Raw genomic sequence first — 21,923 nt, 5'->3', positions numbered from 1 at the left:
TTGAGTGTAAGCTCTCTTCAGTGGAAAGGCATGGTTTATTTTGGTCAGAGGCCCAAGTCACAGCACATGTTAACCAGTCTCTGTGTCCCATGACTGATTTAACTTCGATCATATCCTATAAACCACTTATGCCCTACCCTCAAAGTTGGTAAAGCTCATGAATGAGGTTGCAGAAATTTTGAAAATAACTGTAATAGCATTTTGTGTTTGTTGTCTCATTTTGCCTTCAAAGTTTACTTCTGAGGGGATCATTTCTCAGGAACGCCAGCATTGTGGCCTGGTAGAAAGAGTAGGAGTCCCACCAAACAAATGACCGTGACTCTTCCCCTGGAACAGGGATCCCCAACCTCTGGGATCTAATGCCTGATGATCTGAGGTGGAGCTGATGTAATAATAATAGAAATAATGTGACCAATAAATGTAATGGACTTGAATCATCCTGAAACCAACACCCCTTTCCCCCTACCCCCCGGTGGAAAAATTGTCTTCCACAAAACTGGTCCCTGATGCCAAAAATGTTGAAGACCGCTGCCCTGGAATATATTGGGCCTCTTTCTACACCTATAGAGCAAGAAACTCAGCTTGGTGAATTCTGAATTCCTTTCCAAAAACAGACTGCTCTGGTACTCTTTCTAGAACTAAAATTAGATACTTGTGCAATAAATCTTATAAGTCAACTCTTTGAATTCCAGGTGGAGTCAGGTCTAAGGCATTTGTATAGGAGAGTTTTTTGGGTAGAGGCTTGGTTCATTAAATACAGCTTTTTAAAAAAAGGAATGATCCAGCAGAAGCAATATGGGAAGCTGCTGTATAGCACAGGGAGCTCCGCTGGGTGCTCTTTGGTGGCCTAAATGGGTGGGATGGTGGGGGGAGGCTCGAGGGAGGGGATATATGTATACATTTAGCTGATTCATATCGTCGTACAGCAGAAACTAACACAACATTGTAAAGCACCTATACTACTGCAATCAAAAAAGAAAAAGGGAATGCTTTTGGAGGGGGGGCTGAGTTCAAAAATTAAAAATAGATTGTCTTTTAAACTTATATATGAAACTTATGCATATAAGTATATAATTCAGTGAATTTCTGGAACTGAACACATCATGTAACCAGCAAGCAGAATATTACCTGAACCTCAGAAGCCCCCTTGTGCCCACTTCTAATCGTTACATCCACTGCTCCCTTCCAAGGATAATGACACTCCCAACCTCACTCCATCGTAGTTTTTTGTGCTTTTGTTTCTCATCTGAATGGGATCATGGGCAGCATGCATTCCTTTTATGTCTGGCTCTTTTATCTTATAATATATTTCGGAAGTTCATCAATATTATTGTATGTAGCTGTAAGAGACACTTAAGTTTTTCTCCAGAGAGACACTGCTGTATCTTTGCATAACGATATTAGCATTATCGTTCAAGTGACTCATTCTGGAGGGTCAGCAATATACCATTATGAACAGAGAGAGGATAAAAGTGCTGGAGAGGAGGGACAAACCAGGGGCACTTTATAATTTATTAACATAGCATGTTATTAATGTATAATACAATTTACAATATTGATTTTAAAAATTTTAAGTCCTCTTTTGAAGGAGAAGGATTCACTTCCTGCTCAAAGACGTTATCTTGCCGTGCATGTCCAAGGAAAGAATTACCTCCCTGGTACTGGCAATGGCTATTAAATTATAGGATTCCTTTTATTAACAAAATTTGTTTATTTTATTTTTGGTTTCACTGGGTCTTTGTTGCTACAGGAGCTTTTCTCTAGTTGTGGTGAGTGGTGGCCACTCTCTAGTTGCAGTGTGCGGGCTTCTCAAGGCCGTGGCTGCTTTTGTTGCTGAGCACACGCTCTAGTTGCGTGGGCTCAGTAGTTGTGGTGCATGGGCTTTGTTGCTCCGCGGCATGTGGAATCTTTGCAGACCAGGGACCAAACCGGTGTCCTCTGCATTGTCAGGAGGATTCTTATTCTCACTGAACCAGCAGGGAAATCCTAAATTATAAGACTCAACAATTGCCAGCTTTTCCTGGAGACTGAGAAATTGTGATTTATTCCCATCTTTCCATGTCCTCATCTCTGTAATCCTCACACAGACGAGGTACAGGATAGCTGTTTGTTTACTGACTGACTGAAAAGCCTACAGCATTTATAGTCCCTTCACAGTGCCAGCCCCCCGTGCCCAGATGTTTGCTTTAATCACCAAGCAACACTATCAGGCTGGCCCTGTTGTCAAAGTTTGTTAGGTGGGGAATCTTGGCCATTGGAAATAACTTATCCAAAGTCACTCAGGACATTGTGTGGCAGAACCAGGACATTTGACTCCATGCTTTTAAGCCTTCACTGTGGTGCCTGCACACACTATCTTGAGTTGAGGGAGGTGCAATGGTGACTGGGTTTGTGGGTGCCCCATGGCCAGGAGCTCTGCCAGCTGAGAACACACAGCCTGGTGTGTCCTGGCCCCTTCCTTGCTGGCTGTGTAGAGGGAACCTGCTCAGTGGGCTCTTAAGTCCTGAGCCCTGTGGGTGGAATGTGATTTCCCAGCTGGCTTCTTCCTCCCTCAGCATCTCACGCCAGCACCTGCTGCTGGTGCTGACTCCCTGTCATGGAGTTCCATCGGACATCTCTGCAGTTTTCTCTGTGTGCCGAGCTCCTCCCAGCCCCTGCCCCACCTCCACCACATGTATTTCATCTAGTTACCACCTAGTCAACCCTCACATCTCATCTAGTGTATATTGGCTCTCAATGAATATTTGTTGGAACAAAGTTAATAAATGAATGGTAAATAAGACTTTTAAATTCAGTACTGATATAAATTTTGCTTTTTGAAAAATGTTGACTCTGCTGAAAAATGTCGAGTAGAAAAAATGATAATGAATTAACATCGAATAAAGAGGAAATGGAACATATCTATCCTTTTACAGCCTAAGACATAAATGGGATAAGATTCTGTGACCTCTTCTGATTCTTAGCAGTTTTTCAACCAGCCTTTATATAGTGGTAATCGTTACATATGCAGCATTTTGTGTTTTTAAATTCCTCTCTTGATATTTTACAGGTATTGATGTAATAGGGAACAGCCAATTGGATGTTGGATCTATTTCTTTGACTTTAACCTTTGCTGTTCATGGCTTTTGTTATTATAATCATACATAATGTCCTGCCCAAGGGCTTCCCTGGTGGCTCAGATGGTAAAGCGTCTGCCTGCAATGCGGGAGACCTGGGTTTGATCCCTGGGTCGGGAAGATCCCCTGGAGAAGGAAATGGCAACCCACTCCAGTACTCTTGCCTGGAAAATTCCATGGATAGAGGAGCCTGGTGGGCTACAGTCCATGGGATTGCAAAGAGCCTGACACGACTGAGCAACTTCACTTTCACTTTTAATGTCCTGCCTCAGGGGACCTTGCCCCACTGCCAGAATGTTAAACCAAAGTGCCTTTGTTCAGTTCACAGGGAGACAATCTGCCCCTGGTCCTGTGAATGACTGCAGAAAAGAAGAAATTAACACATGCCCTCCTGTTTTACAAGATAAATGGAAATGACCTTTTTACTTTACTTCCTCATCTCCTCTCCCTCTCTATTCTATAAAAGAAACTGGCATGTAGACCCCATAAGATCAATTTTGGGGGGATACTAGTCTGCCAGCTTGCTGAATAGTCTCATACTCCTTTCGTTGAACACCTCATCTCGTGGTTTATTGGCCTGTCTTGCTACAAGTAGAGTGAGCTTGGACTCGGTAGCATTGATGCTTTCCATAAATCTACATGGACTGCCTTGCCTATCATTTTTAATATATATTATCCCAGTGACTAGGTCTCCCATAATAAACATGGGTTTTGCTTTTTGTAACCAGTGCCCACCTGGCATTGCCAATTCTCTGGAACCAGAGTATTTTAAAGGGAGGCGTGTTGCAGGTTGTCTTGCTTGAGGAACTGACTTTTTGGGCATTGCTGTCTTATGATTATAGCAAGCTGTGATGATGTGTTTTCCCCTTACTTTATTTCAGGATGTTTCTCTCTGGTGGGCAGTGTGGCCACGTTGGCAGACCTGAAGAACTTTTACTGATGTTTAAGGTAGCCCTTGTCATCATTTTTCTTCATGTCACTCTGGTTAGATCCCTGGAAGGTAAGATGCTCATTTTCCTTTATCTTTTTTTCTGTTTTATCAGTGTGTATATTTGTGTGTTTGGGGTTTTTTTTACAATGGTAAAATTAGCATAAAACATTTTAACGATTTTTAAGTGTACAATTCACTGGCAGTAAATATAGTTCACAATTTTGTGCGGCCATCACCACTATCCATCTCCACAACATTTTCATCATCTTGGATAGGAACTCTGTACCCATTAAGCAATAATCTGCCTTCCCGCTTCCTCCCAGACCCTGGTAACCTCTGTTCTTTCTCTCTCTAATTTTTCCTCTTCTGGGTACCTCGTATAAGGAATTATACAATATCTGTCCTTTTGTGTGTGGCTTATTTCTCTTAGCATGATGTTTCCAAGGTTCATCCATGTATCAGAATTTCATCTCTTTTTAAGGCTGAATAATGCTCCATTGTATCTGCATACCATACTAAGTTTATTTATTCATTGTTAATGTCATTTGTGTTATTTCCATCTTTTGGCTTCTATAAATCATGCTACTGTGCACATTGTGTAAGTATCGGTTTGAGTCCCTTCTTTTTATTCTTTGGGGTGTATATACCTACAAGTAGAATTGCTGGTCATAGGTAGTTCTATGTTTAACATTTTAAGGGTCTGGCAAACTGTTTCCCACAGTGACTGCACTATTTAACATTCTTACCAGCAAGTCACAAGAATTCCAATTTCTCTGTATCCTCACTAAAATTTGTTATTTTCTGTTCTTTTGATAATGGGTGTGATATGGTATCTCATCATGGTTTTTGTTTGCATTTCCTTAACGATTAGTTATGTTCAGTGTCTTTTCATGTGCTTATTAGCCATTTGTGTATCTTCTTTAGAGAAATGCCTATTCAAATCTTTGGTTCATTTTTGAATTGGATTGTTCGCAAGTTTTTGTTGTTATTGAGTTTTCGGAGTTCTTTATATAGTCTGAATATTAATCCTTTATCAGATATACGATCTGCAAAAATTTTCCCCATTCTGTGGGTTGTCTTTCCACTTTTTAAAGTAGTGTCCTTTAATGCATAGAAGTTTTTAATTTTGATAAAATGCAATGTATCTATTTTTAGTTTATTGCCTGCGTTTTTGCTTTTATATCAAGGAAATATGAAGATTTTCCCGTATTTTTCGTCTAAGAACTTTATAGTTTTAGCTTTTATGTTTAGGTCCTTTGATCCATTTTGAGTTCATTTTGTATATGGTGTAAGGTAAGTATCCAGCTGGGCTTCCTGGGTGGCTCACCAGTAAAGAATCCTCCTGCAATACAGGAGCTGCAGGAGACTCTTGTTCAATCCCTGGGTCAGAAAGATCTCCTGGAGGAGGAAATGGCAACCCACTCCAGTATTCTTGCCTGGAGAATGCCATGGACAGAGGGGCCTGGCGGGCTATAGTCCATGGGGTCACAAAGAGTCAGACACGACTGAAGCGACTTAGCATGTGCACACGCAAGGATCCAAGTTCATTATTTGGATATCCAGTTTTCTTAATACCATTTGTTGAAAACACTGTCTTTTCCCCATTGCATGGTCTTGGCACCTTTGTCAAAAATTAATTGACCATATATGTGAAGGTCTGTTTCTGGTTCTTATTTGTTTATAAAAGTAGCTACTCAAAGGCACTTCTCTATGGAAATTTAAGGGAGATAGAGAATCACGCTAATGAAGCATTATTTTCAGAAAAGAGGATCTCTATAAGTTTATGAAAGAAGGATAAAAGGTACCTGAGGAGGGCAGTAAAAAGACCAGAATTACCAGGGCTGCAATATGTTTGGGTACAACTGCCAAAAGAATACAGTGCTATGCAAATATAAAGAATCATTACAGGAACTTCCCTGGCCATCCAGTGGTGAAGATTGCACTTCCACTGCAGTGGGCTTGGCTTTAATCCTTGATCAGGGAACTAAGATCCCACATGCCACATGGTATAGCACCCCCCCCCAAAAAAGAATCATTATAAAGAAGACACTATTAAGGATACACAGAAATACCTTTCTTATTTAGAAGAGAATTTCAGGACCAAAGAATCTTTGTTGGATAAAACAAATATGTACTGGCAGCAAACAATGTAAGTATAACACACACAGATGCACACAAATAGAAAACTTCCCAACAGACTAATACACAATTGGCAGTCTTTCAAAAGTAGGCACTGGGGCATATTGTCAAGGAGCCACAATACTTTACACGAAGAAATAAAGAGTCATGTGTATTGACCACTTACAGTGTGCTGGTTCTCTATGTGCTTTGCATTTCAATACATCCACTCTCTTAAGCTGCTAAACAAAGTCTGTTGAGAGGAAATCCTAGTCTTAGCACCATTTCCCAAATCAAGAAACTCAGGCTCAGAGAGATAAGTAACTTGCTCAAGGAAGTGGCTGTGCTGGGAATTGTACCTAACTTGGAATTTTGTGCTTGTAACCACAAAACCAGAGTTTTCAAACTTGAGTGTGCATCAGAATCACCTAGAAGGCTTGTTAAGACAAGCCCATCCATGAGAGTTTTGGATTAGTAGCTCTGGTGAGGGGGCCCTGATAATTGGCATTTCTAACAAGCTCCCAGGTGATGTTGATGTGACTGGTTCAGAGGCAATCCCATTGCCTCCACAACTGGCAGAAGACATAAGTAGGAAGAGAGAACTCCATATATACATCATGGGATACAAACTCTGTTGTGGCCATGTGACGTTCTTGTAAACTCTGCCTGCTCACCATTTCCTTGGGGCATCTTAATATAAGTATAAGGAATTACACTTACCCAGCACACTGACATCCCTGTGGGATTGTCAGGGCAAAAATCAAAGGTCCTCACTTTACTGATGAGTAAATGTCCCCAGGGACATTATTGGTTAGGAAGCGGTGGAGCCAGACTAGATACTAGATCTTTGGTCTCGTGTTTCAATGCTTTTTCCACCACAGGGTAGATGAGGAACAAAAGTGGAACACGATGGGGAAAAATCATCTGAAGGAAAGCTGCTTGGTAGAAATAAGGTTTTTTTGAAGAAGTATGTTTAAAAATGATGAAAATAGGGGCTTCTGTGAAGCCAGAAGGTGGTCCAGTGGTTAAGAATCCACATGCCAATGCAGGAGACACAGATTCGATCCCTGATCTGGAAAGATGCTACATGCTGTGGAGCACCTAAATCTGTGCGCCATGCTACTGAATCTGTGCTCTAGAGCTCGGGAGCCACAACTACTGAGCCCACCATGTGCTGCAGCTACTGAAGCCCCAACGCCCTAGAGCCCATACTCCATACAAAACTGTAGCTCCTGATCGCCACAACTAGAGAAAAGCCCACACAGCAACAAAGACCAGCACAGCCAAAAATAATAATAAAATTAATTAATTAATTTTAGTAAATGGTGAAAATGGGCCAGGTAAACAGGAGAGGCCATGACTCTGACACCAACCCGAGCAGGGAAAACCTGAGTGGATGCTAAGGTCACTGAATGTATTTCTTGCCCTGGCTCTCTGATGAATTAATTTCTTCAGGCAGTGGTTCTCAGAGTGTGGCCCCCAGACAGGCAGCATCAGCATCACCTGGGAGCTTTTCAGAAGTGCAGATTCTCAGGCCCAGCCTAGACCTGATGAGTTGGGAACTCTGGGGGTGAGGCCCAGCCGTCTGTGCTTTAATCAGCCCTCTGGGTGTTGTTGATGCCCACTCAAGCATAGAACTACGGTCTTAAAGAATTGACTGAAACTTTATTGTGCCTCATGATATAGTAGAATATGGTGAGATCCAGGGTTCAAGCCCTCCACATGTCTGCCACCTGCTGTTTGTATGATCTCTATTTGCTACTAGACTGATATGGGTCTCAGTTTCCTCATCTTCAAAATGGGTATAATCCTGAGCTCCTCTAAAGGGCTCTTGTAAGGCTCAATATATGTTAAAAAAGAAACTTCATGATGGCAGACATTTTTCTTTTTTTCTTTTCCAGCTCTGTTGACATACAACATTGTATATGCAAAGGTTTCTCTTTTTCTTTTTCTTTTTTTTTTGACATTAATACTAGCAAAGGTTTTTCTGAATGAAGTGTGTTGGGATCTGGGAAGGGCTAAATTGGAGATCATTATTGTCTTTCAGAACTCCCATTAAGAGTATTCATGTTGTTTAATAATTACTTTGATAATATTTTACCATGTGCAAGTCACTGTTCTGAGCCCTTATAAAAAGCTATTTCATTTAAAGCTTACTCAGTAACCCTTTGTAGTTGGAACTAGTATTATTAACTCCTTTTTACAGGAAACTGAGGCACAGAGAAGGTAAGCAACTTGCCCTAGCTTGCACATTTTGGTTGTAGAGCTGCAATTCCAGCTCAGGTCATATGACTCAAAGTTTCTGTGTTTAACCACTACACTATCCTATCTTCTAGCATCCTTAAGCTCTCTGCTACACTAGGTCATGTACTCTGCATAGCAGTTGTATGTATCTGTAGGTTAAAAATAAAAGTGGAATCCACTTTAGGACTGGATATCAGACTGGATCATCCAGATAGCTTATAGGTATCATCTCTGAACAACTTTGGGCTGAGGCAGGTTCTCTTCAGTTCAGGATGCCTGGTCTTTCATGAAGGCCGAGGGTTCCTGCTGATTGTACTACGCTGGATAAGTAGTTGCGTGGTAATGAGTGCCTGCTGTGTGCCCAGCATTACTGCCTGCTGAGAGAGCATCATCTCTTGAGTCCAGGGTTAAAAAAAAAAAAGTCATGCCCTAGAGGGGCATGTGGAGAAGGCAATGGCACCCCACTCCAGTACTCTTGCCTGGAAAATCCCATGGACGAAGGAGCCTGGTAGGCTGTAGTCCATCAGGTCGCTATGAGTCGGACATGACTGAGCGACTTCACTTTCACTTTTCACTTTCACACATCGGACAAGGAAATGGCAATCCACTCCAGTGTTCTTCCCTTGAGAATCCCAGGGATGGAGGAACCTGGTGAGCTGCCGTCTATGGGGTCGCACAGGGTCAGACACTACTAAAGTGACTTAGCAGCAGCAGAGGGGCATGCCTAGGATACATGGAAAATAGTACAAACTGTAACTAAATCCTAAAGTGTGAGTCAGTGCTATGGGACTCTTAACATATGGCTTCTGGCCAAGTTCATGCATGACGCTATTACAGTGTTAAGCCACCTGTAGCAGATGCTGTTGGTGCTCTGCCCATGTCCCCTTGAGCCACCCAGAGGTTATCTTCAGACAGATCCTGTGCCTTCTTGACGGCTCCCGTGTCTCACTGTGAGAGTGATCTGTGCCCATGGGTCTATGCTTGACCTGTGCAAGGAGCCAGCTAGTAGTGCCAGGGAGTTAATACCCCGGAATGGTGAAGAATGGGAGTTGGTGCTTACCTTTGCCAGCTTCCCCATCCCTTGGTGGGATCATGCTAAAGTGTGTCCTGTACACCCTGTGGATTGTTGGATTGGGCCCCAGTTGCCCACGGTAGCAATGTGCTCATTAATGTACCCACTGTTGGCTTAACTTCCTTCCCTACTCCCTCTCTCTTCTTCCTGGAGTCATCCCCATTGGGAAACATGCTCATTCTCCAAAGTGCAGCCCAATATGACTACCTCTAGAGAACCTCCCCTGACTTCTTCAGAAGAATTAAATCTCTTGTCAGTGCTCCCTTTTGTCTTTATCCATGTCATTTTTATACTTGTCACTCTGTGTCATGTCACTTTTTCTCATGTCAGGGAAGTCAAACTTCCTTGGCATCACGAGTCTTTTCAGCACATGGTATGTGCCAAGTGAGAAGGGAGAAGAAAAGTTTGACAAGGTGGGTGAGAAACTCATGGAATGAAAACTAATGAGTATTGAGGACCTGCCGTGGGGCAGGTCATTCAAGGTGCTTTACATAGATCAGATCATCTCGTTTAATCCTCAGAAAAACCCTTTATGGTAGATATTTTCATTTCTGTTTGCAGATGAAGAAACTGAGTGTCAAAGAGATTAAGTCGTTTGCCCAGAGTCAAACAGCTTGGAGGATTCCCCATTGGAATCAGTAGCCTGTTCTGTTCCTCCTCTACCGGGTTGCCCAGGAAGGGAAGACTGAATGAACATGGCATGAGGCATGAAGAGAAGATGGAGAGGGAGCCTGAACTAAACTGCCAGAGAACAGCCACTGCCCCTGGCTCTGGGGAATGTGGACTGCAGGCACGGTAGCTTCACCCTGGAAGCCTGAGAGATGACTCAGTAGCTCCTAGCAACGAGGAGAGATTGGACTGACACTCTCTTGTTAGGTTGCTGGCCACCAGACAAAGCCTGTAGAACTTCACACTTCCAGTTGTGTAGTTTGGTGGTCATTCTTGTTGTTTGGTAGCTTCGAGGGAGTCATTCTTGGTCTACCCAATGCCCAAATGAGCTTTGACAGGTAACTATGACTTACTTACCTCTGGTCTTTAGCTCTCTTGAGCTATGCCAATGTCATTTTTTCTTTGCTTTCTTTTTTTCCTCTGCTGCTGCTGCTTTTTTGTCTTCCAAGGAGGTCTCCTTTTAGGTACAACTATTTTCCAGAGGGTGAGATGACGTATTAGTGGAAGATGGTTATAATTTCATTCTTGCAGAATTGTCTTTCCCACTTGGAAACAATTACACATGAGAGTCAGTTTGGTGATCTCATGAGCTATAATCCCAACTTGGTCTCTTTCTGGGCTGGATCTAGATCTTTCTGTACTGCAGGCATTTCTAGTGATAGATTTCTAAGTCCCCTTCTCTAAGGCCTCACTGTCTTCTCTCCTCTTACCCTCTCATGCTTTGTCCATCCACGTCTTTGTTCTTTCTTGTGCAACGTGTGTCAAAGCTGTAGGAGGTAGACTGTATGCTCCTGAAAGGCAGGGAAACAGTCTTGTATGTAAACCCAGTGCTGGTCTACTTGTCCCTCACTTCCTCTCTATAAAATTGAGAAGACTCTTGAGAGTCCCTTGGACAGCAGGGAGATCAAACCAGTCCATCCTAAAGGAAATCAGTCCTGAATATTCACTAGAAGGACTGATGCTGAAGATGAAGCTCTAATACTTTGACCACCTGATGTGAAGAACTGACTCATTAGAAGAAGCCCTAATGCTGGTCAAGATTGAAGGCAGGAGGATAAGGGGATAACAGAGGATGAGATGGTTGGATGGCATCACTGACTCAATGGACATGAGTTTGAGCAAGCTCTGGGAGATGGTGATGGTCAGGGAAGCCTGGTGTGCTGCAGTCCATGGGGTCGCAAAGAGTCAGACACTACTGAGCGACTGAACTGAACTGAAAGTTGAGATTATAAATACCACAGTGGTGATCTTATACTAGGTTAATCTCTCAACCTCCCAAAATCCGCCCACCAGGCATGATGAGGTCACTTCTGTTGGGCCCTGACTCTTTCCCTGATAGGTAGAAGTTGTGACAAGGAATGACAGAGACTCTGGATGTGTTGAGGAGGAAACTGAAACCAGAGGAGATTGTGTCTCACTTTCCACTTAGAATTCTGGGTGAGAACTCCTCACAGTGGCCCACACATCAACAGGGAGCAATGGTAGGGATGAGAAATGGCGGTACAGTGTGTTTAGGCCAAGAGGAGACTGGAGGTCGTGTCCTGTCCAAATCTCTCTCATTTCTTGTGTGAAGGGAAGGGATTCTAAATGGTTCTTGTGTTCCTAGCAGGTAGCTCCGCTGAGAGCCAGGGCTGCAGAGACAATGGTGTGGACAGCTGAGGCCAGGGGCCACAGGGAGGATGTGACAGACACTTAGTAGTAAGATCTGAAAGGAAATGGGTCAGCAAGAGTGGGACCCCCAGGTTGGGTAGGGTTCTGAGAGAACAGAACATGGGGCCCACTGGACATGGCCTTAAGCAGTGGATACCAGTGGGCCCTGCAGGAACCCTGCCGGGTGAGGGGGATCTTTGGAGAGGCCATTGAGAACCCAGGGCTCAGCACGAGGTAAGCTCACTGATGCAGAGCTGTTCTCCCTCCTGTGAGAACATTGGCTTCCCCTTCCTGACCTAGAAGCCATGTTAACTATGAGAAGGAAGAGGAGAGAAAACAAAGATTGCACATTTATCTGGAAGACATGGGGTTGACTAGAGAGCGTTTTAGAGCAGAAGAGAACATTCTCTTTAGTCATTCATCAGGTTTAAGGATCCTTCTCCTGTACTTCTGGAATGGAGGCTCCAACACAAGATGGAGTCATCCTGGACATCAAAGGAAGCTTGAGGGCTTTTAAAATTTTGCTTGTTTCTTGTTGCTACTGTTTGTGCATCTAAATTTGTCCATACATTTTATTTTTTTTTATTTTTTTATTTTATTTTTTTATTTTTTTTAGTTTCTTTCTTTTTTTTTTTTTTTTTAAATTTTATTTTATTAGTTGGAGGCCAATTACTTCACAACATTTCAGTGGGTTTTGTCATACATTGACACGAATCAGCCATTGAGTTACACGTATTCCCCATCCCTATCCCCCCTCCTACCATTTTAAACTAACTCTAAAGCTCATGCATATTGAACACTTTGGGTTTGTGAGAGCACTGATAGAAATTGTTGAAGGCTGTCACTATGCCCTGAATTCTGTTCCTCTTCATGGTTTTATCTTTGCCGATATGAAGTAATATCTGGTCAGGTCCCAAGGGTAAGTTGAGGCTCAGGTCCTCCCTGTGCCCTCCAAAGTGTTAGCAAATAGTAAGTGCTCAAGAAAGTGGCTGCTTGGTTGCTTTTGATTTGTGGCTCTATTCTAAAGCCTAGAGATATACTAAAACATGGACTGCCCTCCTCAGCTTAAGGCACCAACATTATACTCATCTGAACCCAATGAGTTCTGATACACAACATACATTATTCCTCTAAAATTTTGCATAGATTTCAGTGAGGTGGCTGGACATGGGCACCAATTACCCTTGAAGAATATGTTTCCTTTCCTCCATATGATGAAGGGGCTCAGCTGATTGCCTATTAAGGTTCCTTCACACTTTTGACATTATGAGTTCAATTATCCAGTAGGATCTGTCTTTGAATTCCTGATCTGTTGTCCTGGGATACTGAGGGATCCTTGGGGTTTGCCTTGAACTAAGAACCACTCATCTCTGAAATCACATTTTAAGGCTGCTCTCCTATTCGAAGCTCCTAATATGAAATTGGAAACAATTTAAAAGTCACATTTTTTCAAAACTACATTTTCCTATTGAACACAATTTTGAAAGCTCTTAAAGTTACAATGAAGCCAGTGAATCTCTTGATCCATATTACTGAAAGTTCCAGAAATGGCTTTTGCTGACTGGTAAATCTCCCAGTGACCAGTGCTATCCTTGCCCTGCTGACCATGGAAAAGTTCCAGGGTCTCTGTAGGATCCAGTGGCAAGAGCACATAGTACTGAACATTAAGAACAGCAGCAGCAACCCCTCTGGACGTTCCTGTAGCTCTTCATGGTCTGTGGAGCACCTTAGCATCCATCATCTCCCCATGTCCCCTTGAGGTGGGTGGAAAAGTTTGTATTATCCTCACTTTGCTGATGAGAAGACTGAAGCTCAAAGTGGTGGGTCCTTTTCTAGGTTACCCAGAAAGAAACAGTATCAAGGTGTCAAAAGCAGCTTTCCAGAACTTTCTTCTACAGTAGCCCATATGAAGTGCTTACTTTTGGCCATATGAGTACGTTTTAGCCAATATCTTTAATGCGGGTGACTTTAACCATGAGGGATGTTCTAGATGAGGACTTGACAAGCTTTTCTTTAAGGAACAGGATGATAAACATTCTGGCTTTATAAACCATATGGTCTCTGTGCCCAACTACTTGGCTCTGCCCTAGTAGCTCAAAAGCAGCCCTGGACAATATGTAAATGAGTTCAGTTCAGTTGCTCAGTCATGTCCAGCTCTGCGACCCCATGGACTGCAGCACGCCAGGCCTCCCTGTCCATCACCAACTCCCGGAGGTTACTCAAACTCATGTCCATTAAGTTAGTGATGCCATCCAACCATCTCATCCTCTGTTGTCCCCTTCTCCTCCTGCCTTCAATCTTGCCCAGCATCAGGGTCTTTTCCAGTGAGTCTGCTCTTCACATCAGGTGGTCAAAGTATTGGAGCTTCAGCATCAGTTCTTCCAATGGATATTCAGGGTCGATTTCCTTTAGGATTGACTCGTTTGATCTCTTTGCAGTCCAAGGGACTCTCAAGAGTCTTCTCCAACACCACAGTTCAAAAGCATCAGTTCTTCGGCACTCAGCTTTCTTTATGGTCCAACTCTCACATCCATGTATGACTACTGGAAAAACTATAGCTTTGACTAGATGGACCTTTGTTGGTAAAGTAATGTCTCTGCTTTTTCATATGCTGTCTAGGTTGGTCACAACTTTTCTTCCAAGGAACAAGCTTTTAGTTTCATGGCTGCAGTCATCATCTGCAGAAACAAAAGAAACAAGAAAACAAAATCTGTCACTGTTTCCTTTATTTCCCTTTCTATTTGCCATGAAATGATGGAACCAGATGCCATGATTTTTATTTTTTGAATGTTGAGTTTTAAACCAGTTTTTTTCACTCTTCTCTCACTTTCATCAAGTGGCTCTTTAGTTCCTTTTCACTTTCTGCCATAAGGGTGGTGTAATCTGCATATCTGAAGTTATTGATATTTCTCCCTACAATCTTGATTCCAGCTTGTGCTTCCTCCAGCCCGTCATTTCGCATGATGTACTCTGCATATAAATAAGCAAGGTGACAATATACAGCCTTGATATACTCCTTTCTCAATTTGGAACAAGTCCGTTGCTCCATGTCCAGTGTGGTCTGGTATTCCCATCTATTGAAGAATTTTCCACAGTTCAGTGAGACCATGTGCTATGCCATGTAGGGCTACCCAGGACAGACGGGTCATGGTGGAGACTTCTCACAAAATGTGATCCACTGGAGAAGGGAATGGCAAATCACTTCAGTATTCTTGCGTTGAGAACCCCATGAACAGTATCAAAAGACAAAAAGATATGACACTGAAGGATGAACCCCCAGGTCAGTAGGTGTCCAATTTGCTACTGGAGAAGAATGGAGAAGTAGCTCTGGAAAGAATGAAGAGGCTGAGCCAAAGTGAAAACAACACCCACTTGTGGATATGACTGGTGATGGAAGTAAAGTCTCATGCTGTAAAGAACAATATTGTATAGGAACCTGGAATGTTAGGTCCATGAAGCAAGGTAAGTCAGAGTGGTTAAATAGGAGATGGCAAGAGTGAACATCGACATTTTAGGAATAAGGGAACTAAAATGGACTGGAATGGGCGAATTTAATTCAGATGAACATTATATCTACTACTGTGGGCAGAAATCCCTTAGAAGAAATGGAGTAGCCCTCATAGTCAACAAAGGAGTCCGGAATGTAGTCCTTGGGTGCAATCTAAAAAAGGACAGAATGATCTCTGTTCGTTTCCAAGGCAAACCATTCAATATCACAGTAATCCAAGTCTATGTCCCAACCACTAATGTAAATGAGTAAGCGTGGTTTTGAGACAGTAAAACTTGAGTTGCAGATACAGTTGGTGGGCAAGATTTGGCCCATGGACTATAGTTTACTCCTGATCTAGACAGTACAGAAGCTGTGTGGAACTTACTCCTGATTGTTAATGTTACAACCATGTTTTGTTTTTTTACTTGCTGGCTAAGCCTGGCTTCGTAGTGTGCTCCCTCTTTCCACCCTTCTCATGAGTAAATCCTGACTTTTTTTTTTTTTTTCAGGTTTAAAGGGTTTAATAAGTTTACCCCTTCAGTTCCTATTTGCAGCATCCAATATTCCTTTGGCTTCCAATATTCCAGGCTTCCCTGGTGGCTCAGATGGTAAAAAATCTGTCTGCAAATGCTGGAGACCCACGTTTGATCCCTGGGTTGGGAAGATCCTCTGGAGAAGGGAATGGCAACACAGCCCAGTGCTCTTGCCTGGAGAATTCCATGGACAGAGGAGCCTGGTGGGCCACAGCCCATGGGGTCTCAAAGAGTCGGACATGACTGAGTGGCTTACCCACAATACTCCTTTGAAACACCAGACAGACCCTGAAGTGGCCAGCAGTCAAGTTCAGATCTCCAGAGTTTAAATGTTCAGGTTCTTTGAGCATTCCGTGTTGCAGTGGCACTTGTCCGAAATTGGTACCTCCCTATCTTTGGCAGATCTTTAAATGTACCAGTGAAAAAAGCTTTTTCGCCTGAAAGATGAAAAAATCATTCCTCAAACCCAGCGGAGATCTGGCTGTGAGGTCTTTCTTCTGTCCCGTATCTTCAAGCTCGTGTTTTGTTTTTTGATTTTGCAGTGGAGCAAGAGGCAAAATCTAACCTGAGTTACAAGAAACAAGACATTGATATATATATATCACATATATATATACATATATATAAAGGGAGTGACCAGGAGCCTCCTGTCCCTCCCACATCCAATATATGTGCTTCACTAAGAAACAAAAATAACAGGTCCACCAAATACAACAGCTAGAATTAAAAAATTCCATTCATCCAAGAGTGGTGGAAGGCAGGATGAGGAAGTGAGAGGGGAAATGGCACAGAGAGAAAGAGTATTAAAATCAGTCCAGGCATGGGGCTGGCAAATGCTAGAAAAGAACTGCAGAAAAACCTGTGGGCCTTTCAGACTCACCGGTGTTTAAAATCCATACGGGTTGGTGTCAGGAAGATTCTGCCTTTTACATTCACCAGAGACAAAAGTCTGGATTCCTCGGAGAGAATGGAGTGTGGGCAGGGCCCTTGGCAGGGTAGGCCCCACCTTCCCTGGGAAGGGATGGAGGTGAGCCAGGAAGAGCTGCCACAGCGTCCTTCTGATCCCACCTGCCTACTCTGGATGGTGGGTGACCAACTCAGTGACCCGCAGCAGCCTTCAGTTTGGCAGGAGATGGGTGTGGTGATGGGAATTCTTCTGCAGAAGAATTCTGCTACTCAGGGCCGACTGCAGGTAAGCCGTCTTGTGGAAGAGTCTTTTACTTAAGAAAACTACCAAGGAGAAGAGGCACAATTGGAAAACGTATGCTTTGCCAGGGGTCTTTGCTTCATTGGTGCTGATAATGAATAAAGGCAAGAGAATAGAGAAGAGGCAGCCACCGACAATGCAGGAGGACTGCATTGCTGTGAGGAAAGCCATGGGCAAACCAAATCCAAAGTAGTAAGGCCAATTCCTTTCCATGTTTGGCAACTGCTGGTGTATTTCAATTCCTTTATTGAACCAACGATATTCAAAGCAGTATAGTGAGTAGAGCAGAGACGTATGCAGGAGATTAACCAGCTGACCAATAAGATGGATGGGAAAGAGACGTACAAACATCCCTTGGAGGAGGAAGAGAGCCTGAAGCAAGCGGTTGAAGAGCTTGTCAGCAATTATTTTGCTGATACTAGGGAATGGGTGAGGCTTCCTCCCCAATACTTTGAATGCCAACCAGGTCGCCTATATCCTGAAACCAAATTGTGTTGACAACTTTGGTGAGCACCAAGAGGGGCAGCACCCAGAGAGCACTGAAAAGTGATGTAAGGAGGAACTTCAGCCACGACCAGACATCCCCATGTAGTGATGGATCACCAATAATCTGGGCCATTACTGACTGAAGGACAGGAATAAACACTTGAAAAAATGAGTTGAGACTGAAGCAGAAAACTCCACCATTCCAAGTGCAGCACTGAAAAATTCTACTAACAATATGTGGTTCACTCTCCTGCTTCCTTTCTATGCTCTGGGCTCTCCTCTGAGCCAGGACACTGCTTGCCCCTCTTCGACACTGCTCTGGTCTCTTTTGCTGAATTCAAGCATTTAGCTTTGAGATGGTGCAAATTCCCCAGAACGGAGTCTTTTGATTCTTCTGGCAAGGTCCTGCAGGAAGTTTTTGACACTGTCAGCCATCTCTACCATCCATCAACTACAGAAAGGAGAAGTATCCCCAGATATTTCATCATGAAGGACCCAAGAGCCTTGCGGCCATGGTTCTGGCTCCAGCCAGGCCCCTCGCCCACCACGGGCCAGCTTGGCTCCTCTGAGCCCCTCCGTGCCCTGCTGCCCGTTCTAGCGTGGGCACTGCCAGGGCTGGGGCTGCTGTGCCTGCACTGAATCCTGATTATTTTAAGCTACCTGTGGAAATGGTTTTCCTTGCCAATATTTGATTTAGGAGTAGGCATGTGACTGGCTTTTGCCCAGAGAGACACCTGGGAAAATCTGCTGGGGGTCTTCTAGGAAAAACTTGCCCACTCTTGATACTCCAGGTTTCTCCTCTTCCTCTAGACCTGCAGTCTCTAATATGATAGCCACTAGACACATGTGGCTATTCAAAATTAAATTAATTAAAATTAAGTGAAATTAAAAATTCAGTTCCTCAGTCACACTAGTTACATGTCAAATGCTCAGTGTTCACCCGGGGCTAGTGGCTGCCTTATGGGACAGTGCAGACACAGTATTTTCATTGTTGCAGAAAGTTCTATTGGATAATGCTGTGCCTGGTTATTTTCAGTTTGGATTTGATGCTGAAACAGTGGTAGCCATCTGAAAAACACTGAAAGGGGCTAGGGATCTCAAGTGAAAATGGAGATAACCTGAGGTTTTGAAAGGTTGTTTTCTCTGATAGCTCAGTTGGTAAAGAATCTGCCTGCAATGCTAGGAGACCCTGGTTTGATTCCTGGGACAGGCTACCCACTCCAGTATTGGGCTTTCCTTGTGGCTCAGCTGTCAAGAATCTGCCTGAAACATGGGAGACTTGCATTCGTTCCCTGGGTTGGGAAGATCCCCTGGAGAAGGGAAAGGCTACCCACTGCAGTATTCTGGCGTGGAGAATTCCATGAACTGTATAGTCCATGTATAGTCTGACTCTCACAAAGAGTCAGACACTGAGTGACTTTTCCTTCACTTTGAAAGGTTGAGTCCCTAAACTAACCGTATCTGCAGGATGAAAGAACAGAAGGCTGGAGAGAGAGTGGGTCTTCATAGAGGTTTACCATTTGTCACATCATTTAAAATACTTTGTGTGGGACTTTCCTGGTGGTCCAGTGGCTAAGACTCCACAATCCCAGTGCCGGAAACCCGCATTCAATCCTCAGTCTGGGAACTAGACCCCACATGCTGCAACTAAGAGTTCACATGCCACAACAAAGATCGAAGATCCCACGTGCAGCAACTCAGACCTGGCTCAGCCAAATAAATAAGTATTTTTTCTAAAGCTCCATGTGTTACCTTAGTGAATCCTGACAATAGCTACAATTAGGTGTTAATCCTTCATTTTCTAAATGAGGGAACTGAGGCTTGGAGAGTTGGAGCCACTTCACACAGGTGAAAAGTAGAAGTGGTGGCATTCTCCAGAGCTGTACCATAAAAAAGGCTGAGCACTTAAGAATTGATGCTTTCAAGCTGTGGTGCTGGAGAAGACTCTTGAGAGTCCCTTGGACTGCAAGGAGATCAAACCAGTCAATTCTAAAGGAACTCAACCCTGAATATTCATTGGAAAGACATGCTGAAGCTCCAATACTTTGGTCACCTCAGCTGACTGATTGAAAAACACCCCGATGCTGGGGAAGATTGAGGGCAAGAGGAAAAGGGGGTGACAGAGGATGAGATGGTTAAATGGCATTACTGACTGAATGGACATGAGTTTGAGCAAACTCTGGGAGACAGTGAAGGACAGGGAAGCCTGGAGTGCTACAGTCCATGGGGTTGCAAAGATTTGGAAACGACTAAGTGACTGACGAACAACAGCAGCAGCATTCTCGAACTTGGGTCCTTAACCACTCCCTCAATGTTTAGTCCCTGAAGCAGTGGAAGGTGTTACTTTTACACAATTTTTACTGAAACTTTGCTATATTCATTTATCTTGTGATGGATTTTTACCTCCAAAGGACTGAATAAAGATTGAGACATCTGAGGAATAAAAGCAATAGTTTCACTGATTTAATCTATTAAGAAGTAAGTTGATGTTCCAAGAGAACATGCTGTTTAAAATGTACCATGAGGTGGGTTCATCTTTACTTCAAGGAAATAAGAAGAAACAGATTGATCTTGGCAAGAAGCCTCGTGTTCACAAGATCACAGTGCTGTAAAAAACCATCAAGGTAAATTGAGGATGCCTTTGCAATGATGTCAGTGGCAGTTGTGCTTGTTTTTAATGTAGTGTCTTATATGACCTACACCTTTGCCTCTTCTTTCCCTTTAGTAATGCAAACGACATAAAGTTTGGATTAGTAAAGAACTTTCAGTGATAGAATATTTTTCAAAGTAGAAATTTAAAACTTTCAAGTGAGTTGCATAATATCTCTAAAATGTAAACTCTGTTTGTGGCCAGGTGTTTTGTTTTATTTCCTGCTTATATTTTATTCCCTGCTTTATACCCCCAGTGTCTCGTATACAGTAGGCCTTGAAAAAATTGGAATAAATGACCAAACTTTGGGCAAATCCCTTCATGTTCTTGAGCTTCTTCCCTCCCTTGTAGACTGAGGGGCTTGGACTGGTTTGGTATCCAGTCTTTTCCAGACCTATGGCTTATGTTGTAATACTTTTTTCCCAGTGAACTCCAAGTCCTAAAAGATAACTGTCTTTCAAATGATTTAAGTAAAATTTTCCTCCCTTTTTTGTGTTGAGCAAAGACAATGGAGATAACTGTATCCAGTGTTTGTGATCAGCAGTAGAAAACCAGGAAAAAGCTAATTTCAAATAAAGATCACACACTCTTTCCTCATGCAGCCTATGGTGGGTAAATAAAATGAATTTTGAAGTAAAGAAATATGGTGTAAGTGACTACCTTTGCCACTTTTCTGGATTCACAATATTCTACTAGGTCATTTCAAGTCTCCTTCACCTCTGAAATGGTTTCTGTGAACTTCCATTTCCTGATGTGTGATACAAAATGATGGAACCCATGGTCTTTCTAGGAAATGTTGCTAAGCTAAGGAAACTTGTATTAGACAAACACAGTGTTATAGTAGATACTCTGACTATTCAAGCATTAGTGAATAGATAGGAATGTTTTAGAATTAGAATGGAAATGACATCATACAAGTCTTCGAGAGAAACTACATGATTTTTAAAAAATGCTCCTCTGCAAATTATTTATATCATATTGTTTGCATTAAGGAAAAAACAGTTTATTATATAAAGGTAAACTTGATCCAAGGATGCAAAGTCATATAGCCTGAATTAGCATTACAACTTACTGTGGAAACTGTGATAAAAATACTTTGTAAATGTAATATAATTTCATTTAAAGTAGTTGCCCCCATTTTATAGATGAGTAAATACAAGCAGAGAAATGCCAGAAGTTTACTCATGGCAGAACCAGCATTTGAACCTCTCCCTTAAGAGCCTAGTCTCTTATTCATATTTAAAGTCATTTAAGGAGGCATGCTCGTTCATCCTTTGGAAATAGAGTGATCTGGATCAGTCTCTCAGGGAAGATGATATTTGAGCAACATTTGAAAGAGACACCAGGGCAAACCAAGAGGTTCTCTATGGGAAAAGTATTTCAGGCAGAAGGAGTAGCAAGTGCAAAGGCCCTGAAGTGAGGCTATGCCTGATGTGTTGAAGAGACATCTGGGATGCCAGAGAAACTGAGGGGAGGGCCAGGGAGCTGAGGTCTGGATGGAGGGCCATGTTTCATGGTCATGGAGGTAGATTCCATGAAGATGCCTGGACATAATGCCAGCATTCAATAGAGGCACACTCCCTTGCTGCCTCTTGAAGCACTAAGCAGCATTTACATATCAGACTGAAAAGCTCCAGAAGCTACGAGCCTTTAGAAGTACAGTGAACCCAAGTCGTGGCTAGCATTTTACAATGGAAAGCACAACCCAGGTACTCCATTATCTGCACTGGCCTTGACCAGAAGCCTAGATTACTGTC

At 42.9% G+C, this 21,923-nt stretch overlaps 1 protein-coding gene and 1 pseudogene across 2 annotated transcripts in view; one reads left to right on the top strand and one right to left on the bottom strand.

Moving 5' to 3' along the window:
• ADGRG2 (adhesion G protein-coupled receptor G2) overlaps positions 1-21,923 on the top strand; it is a 122,267-nt gene that overhangs the window by 48,713 nt on the left and 51,631 nt on the right. For both annotated transcript variants that reach the window (XM_065915760.1, XM_065915761.1), the window contains exon 2: positions 3,998-4,116. In XM_065915760.1, the coding sequence (XP_065771832.1) occupies positions 3,999-4,116 (118 nt within the window). In that variant the 5' untranslated portion in view covers position 3,998. The remainder of the gene's footprint in view (positions 1-3,997; positions 4,117-21,923) is intronic.
• LOC136153708 (etoposide-induced protein 2.4 homolog pseudogene) lies at positions 16,445-20,715 on the bottom strand (annotated as a pseudogene).

This window comes from Muntiacus reevesi, chromosome X, assembly GCF_963930625.1.
Source record: "Muntiacus reevesi chromosome X, mMunRee1.1, whole genome shotgun sequence".
In the NCBI taxonomy this organism is placed as follows: Eukaryota; Metazoa; Chordata; class Mammalia; order Artiodactyla; family Cervidae; genus Muntiacus; species Muntiacus reevesi.
The sequence above is the reverse complement of the archived record's forward strand: the minus strand, read 5'-3'. Positions and strand labels throughout refer to the sequence as shown.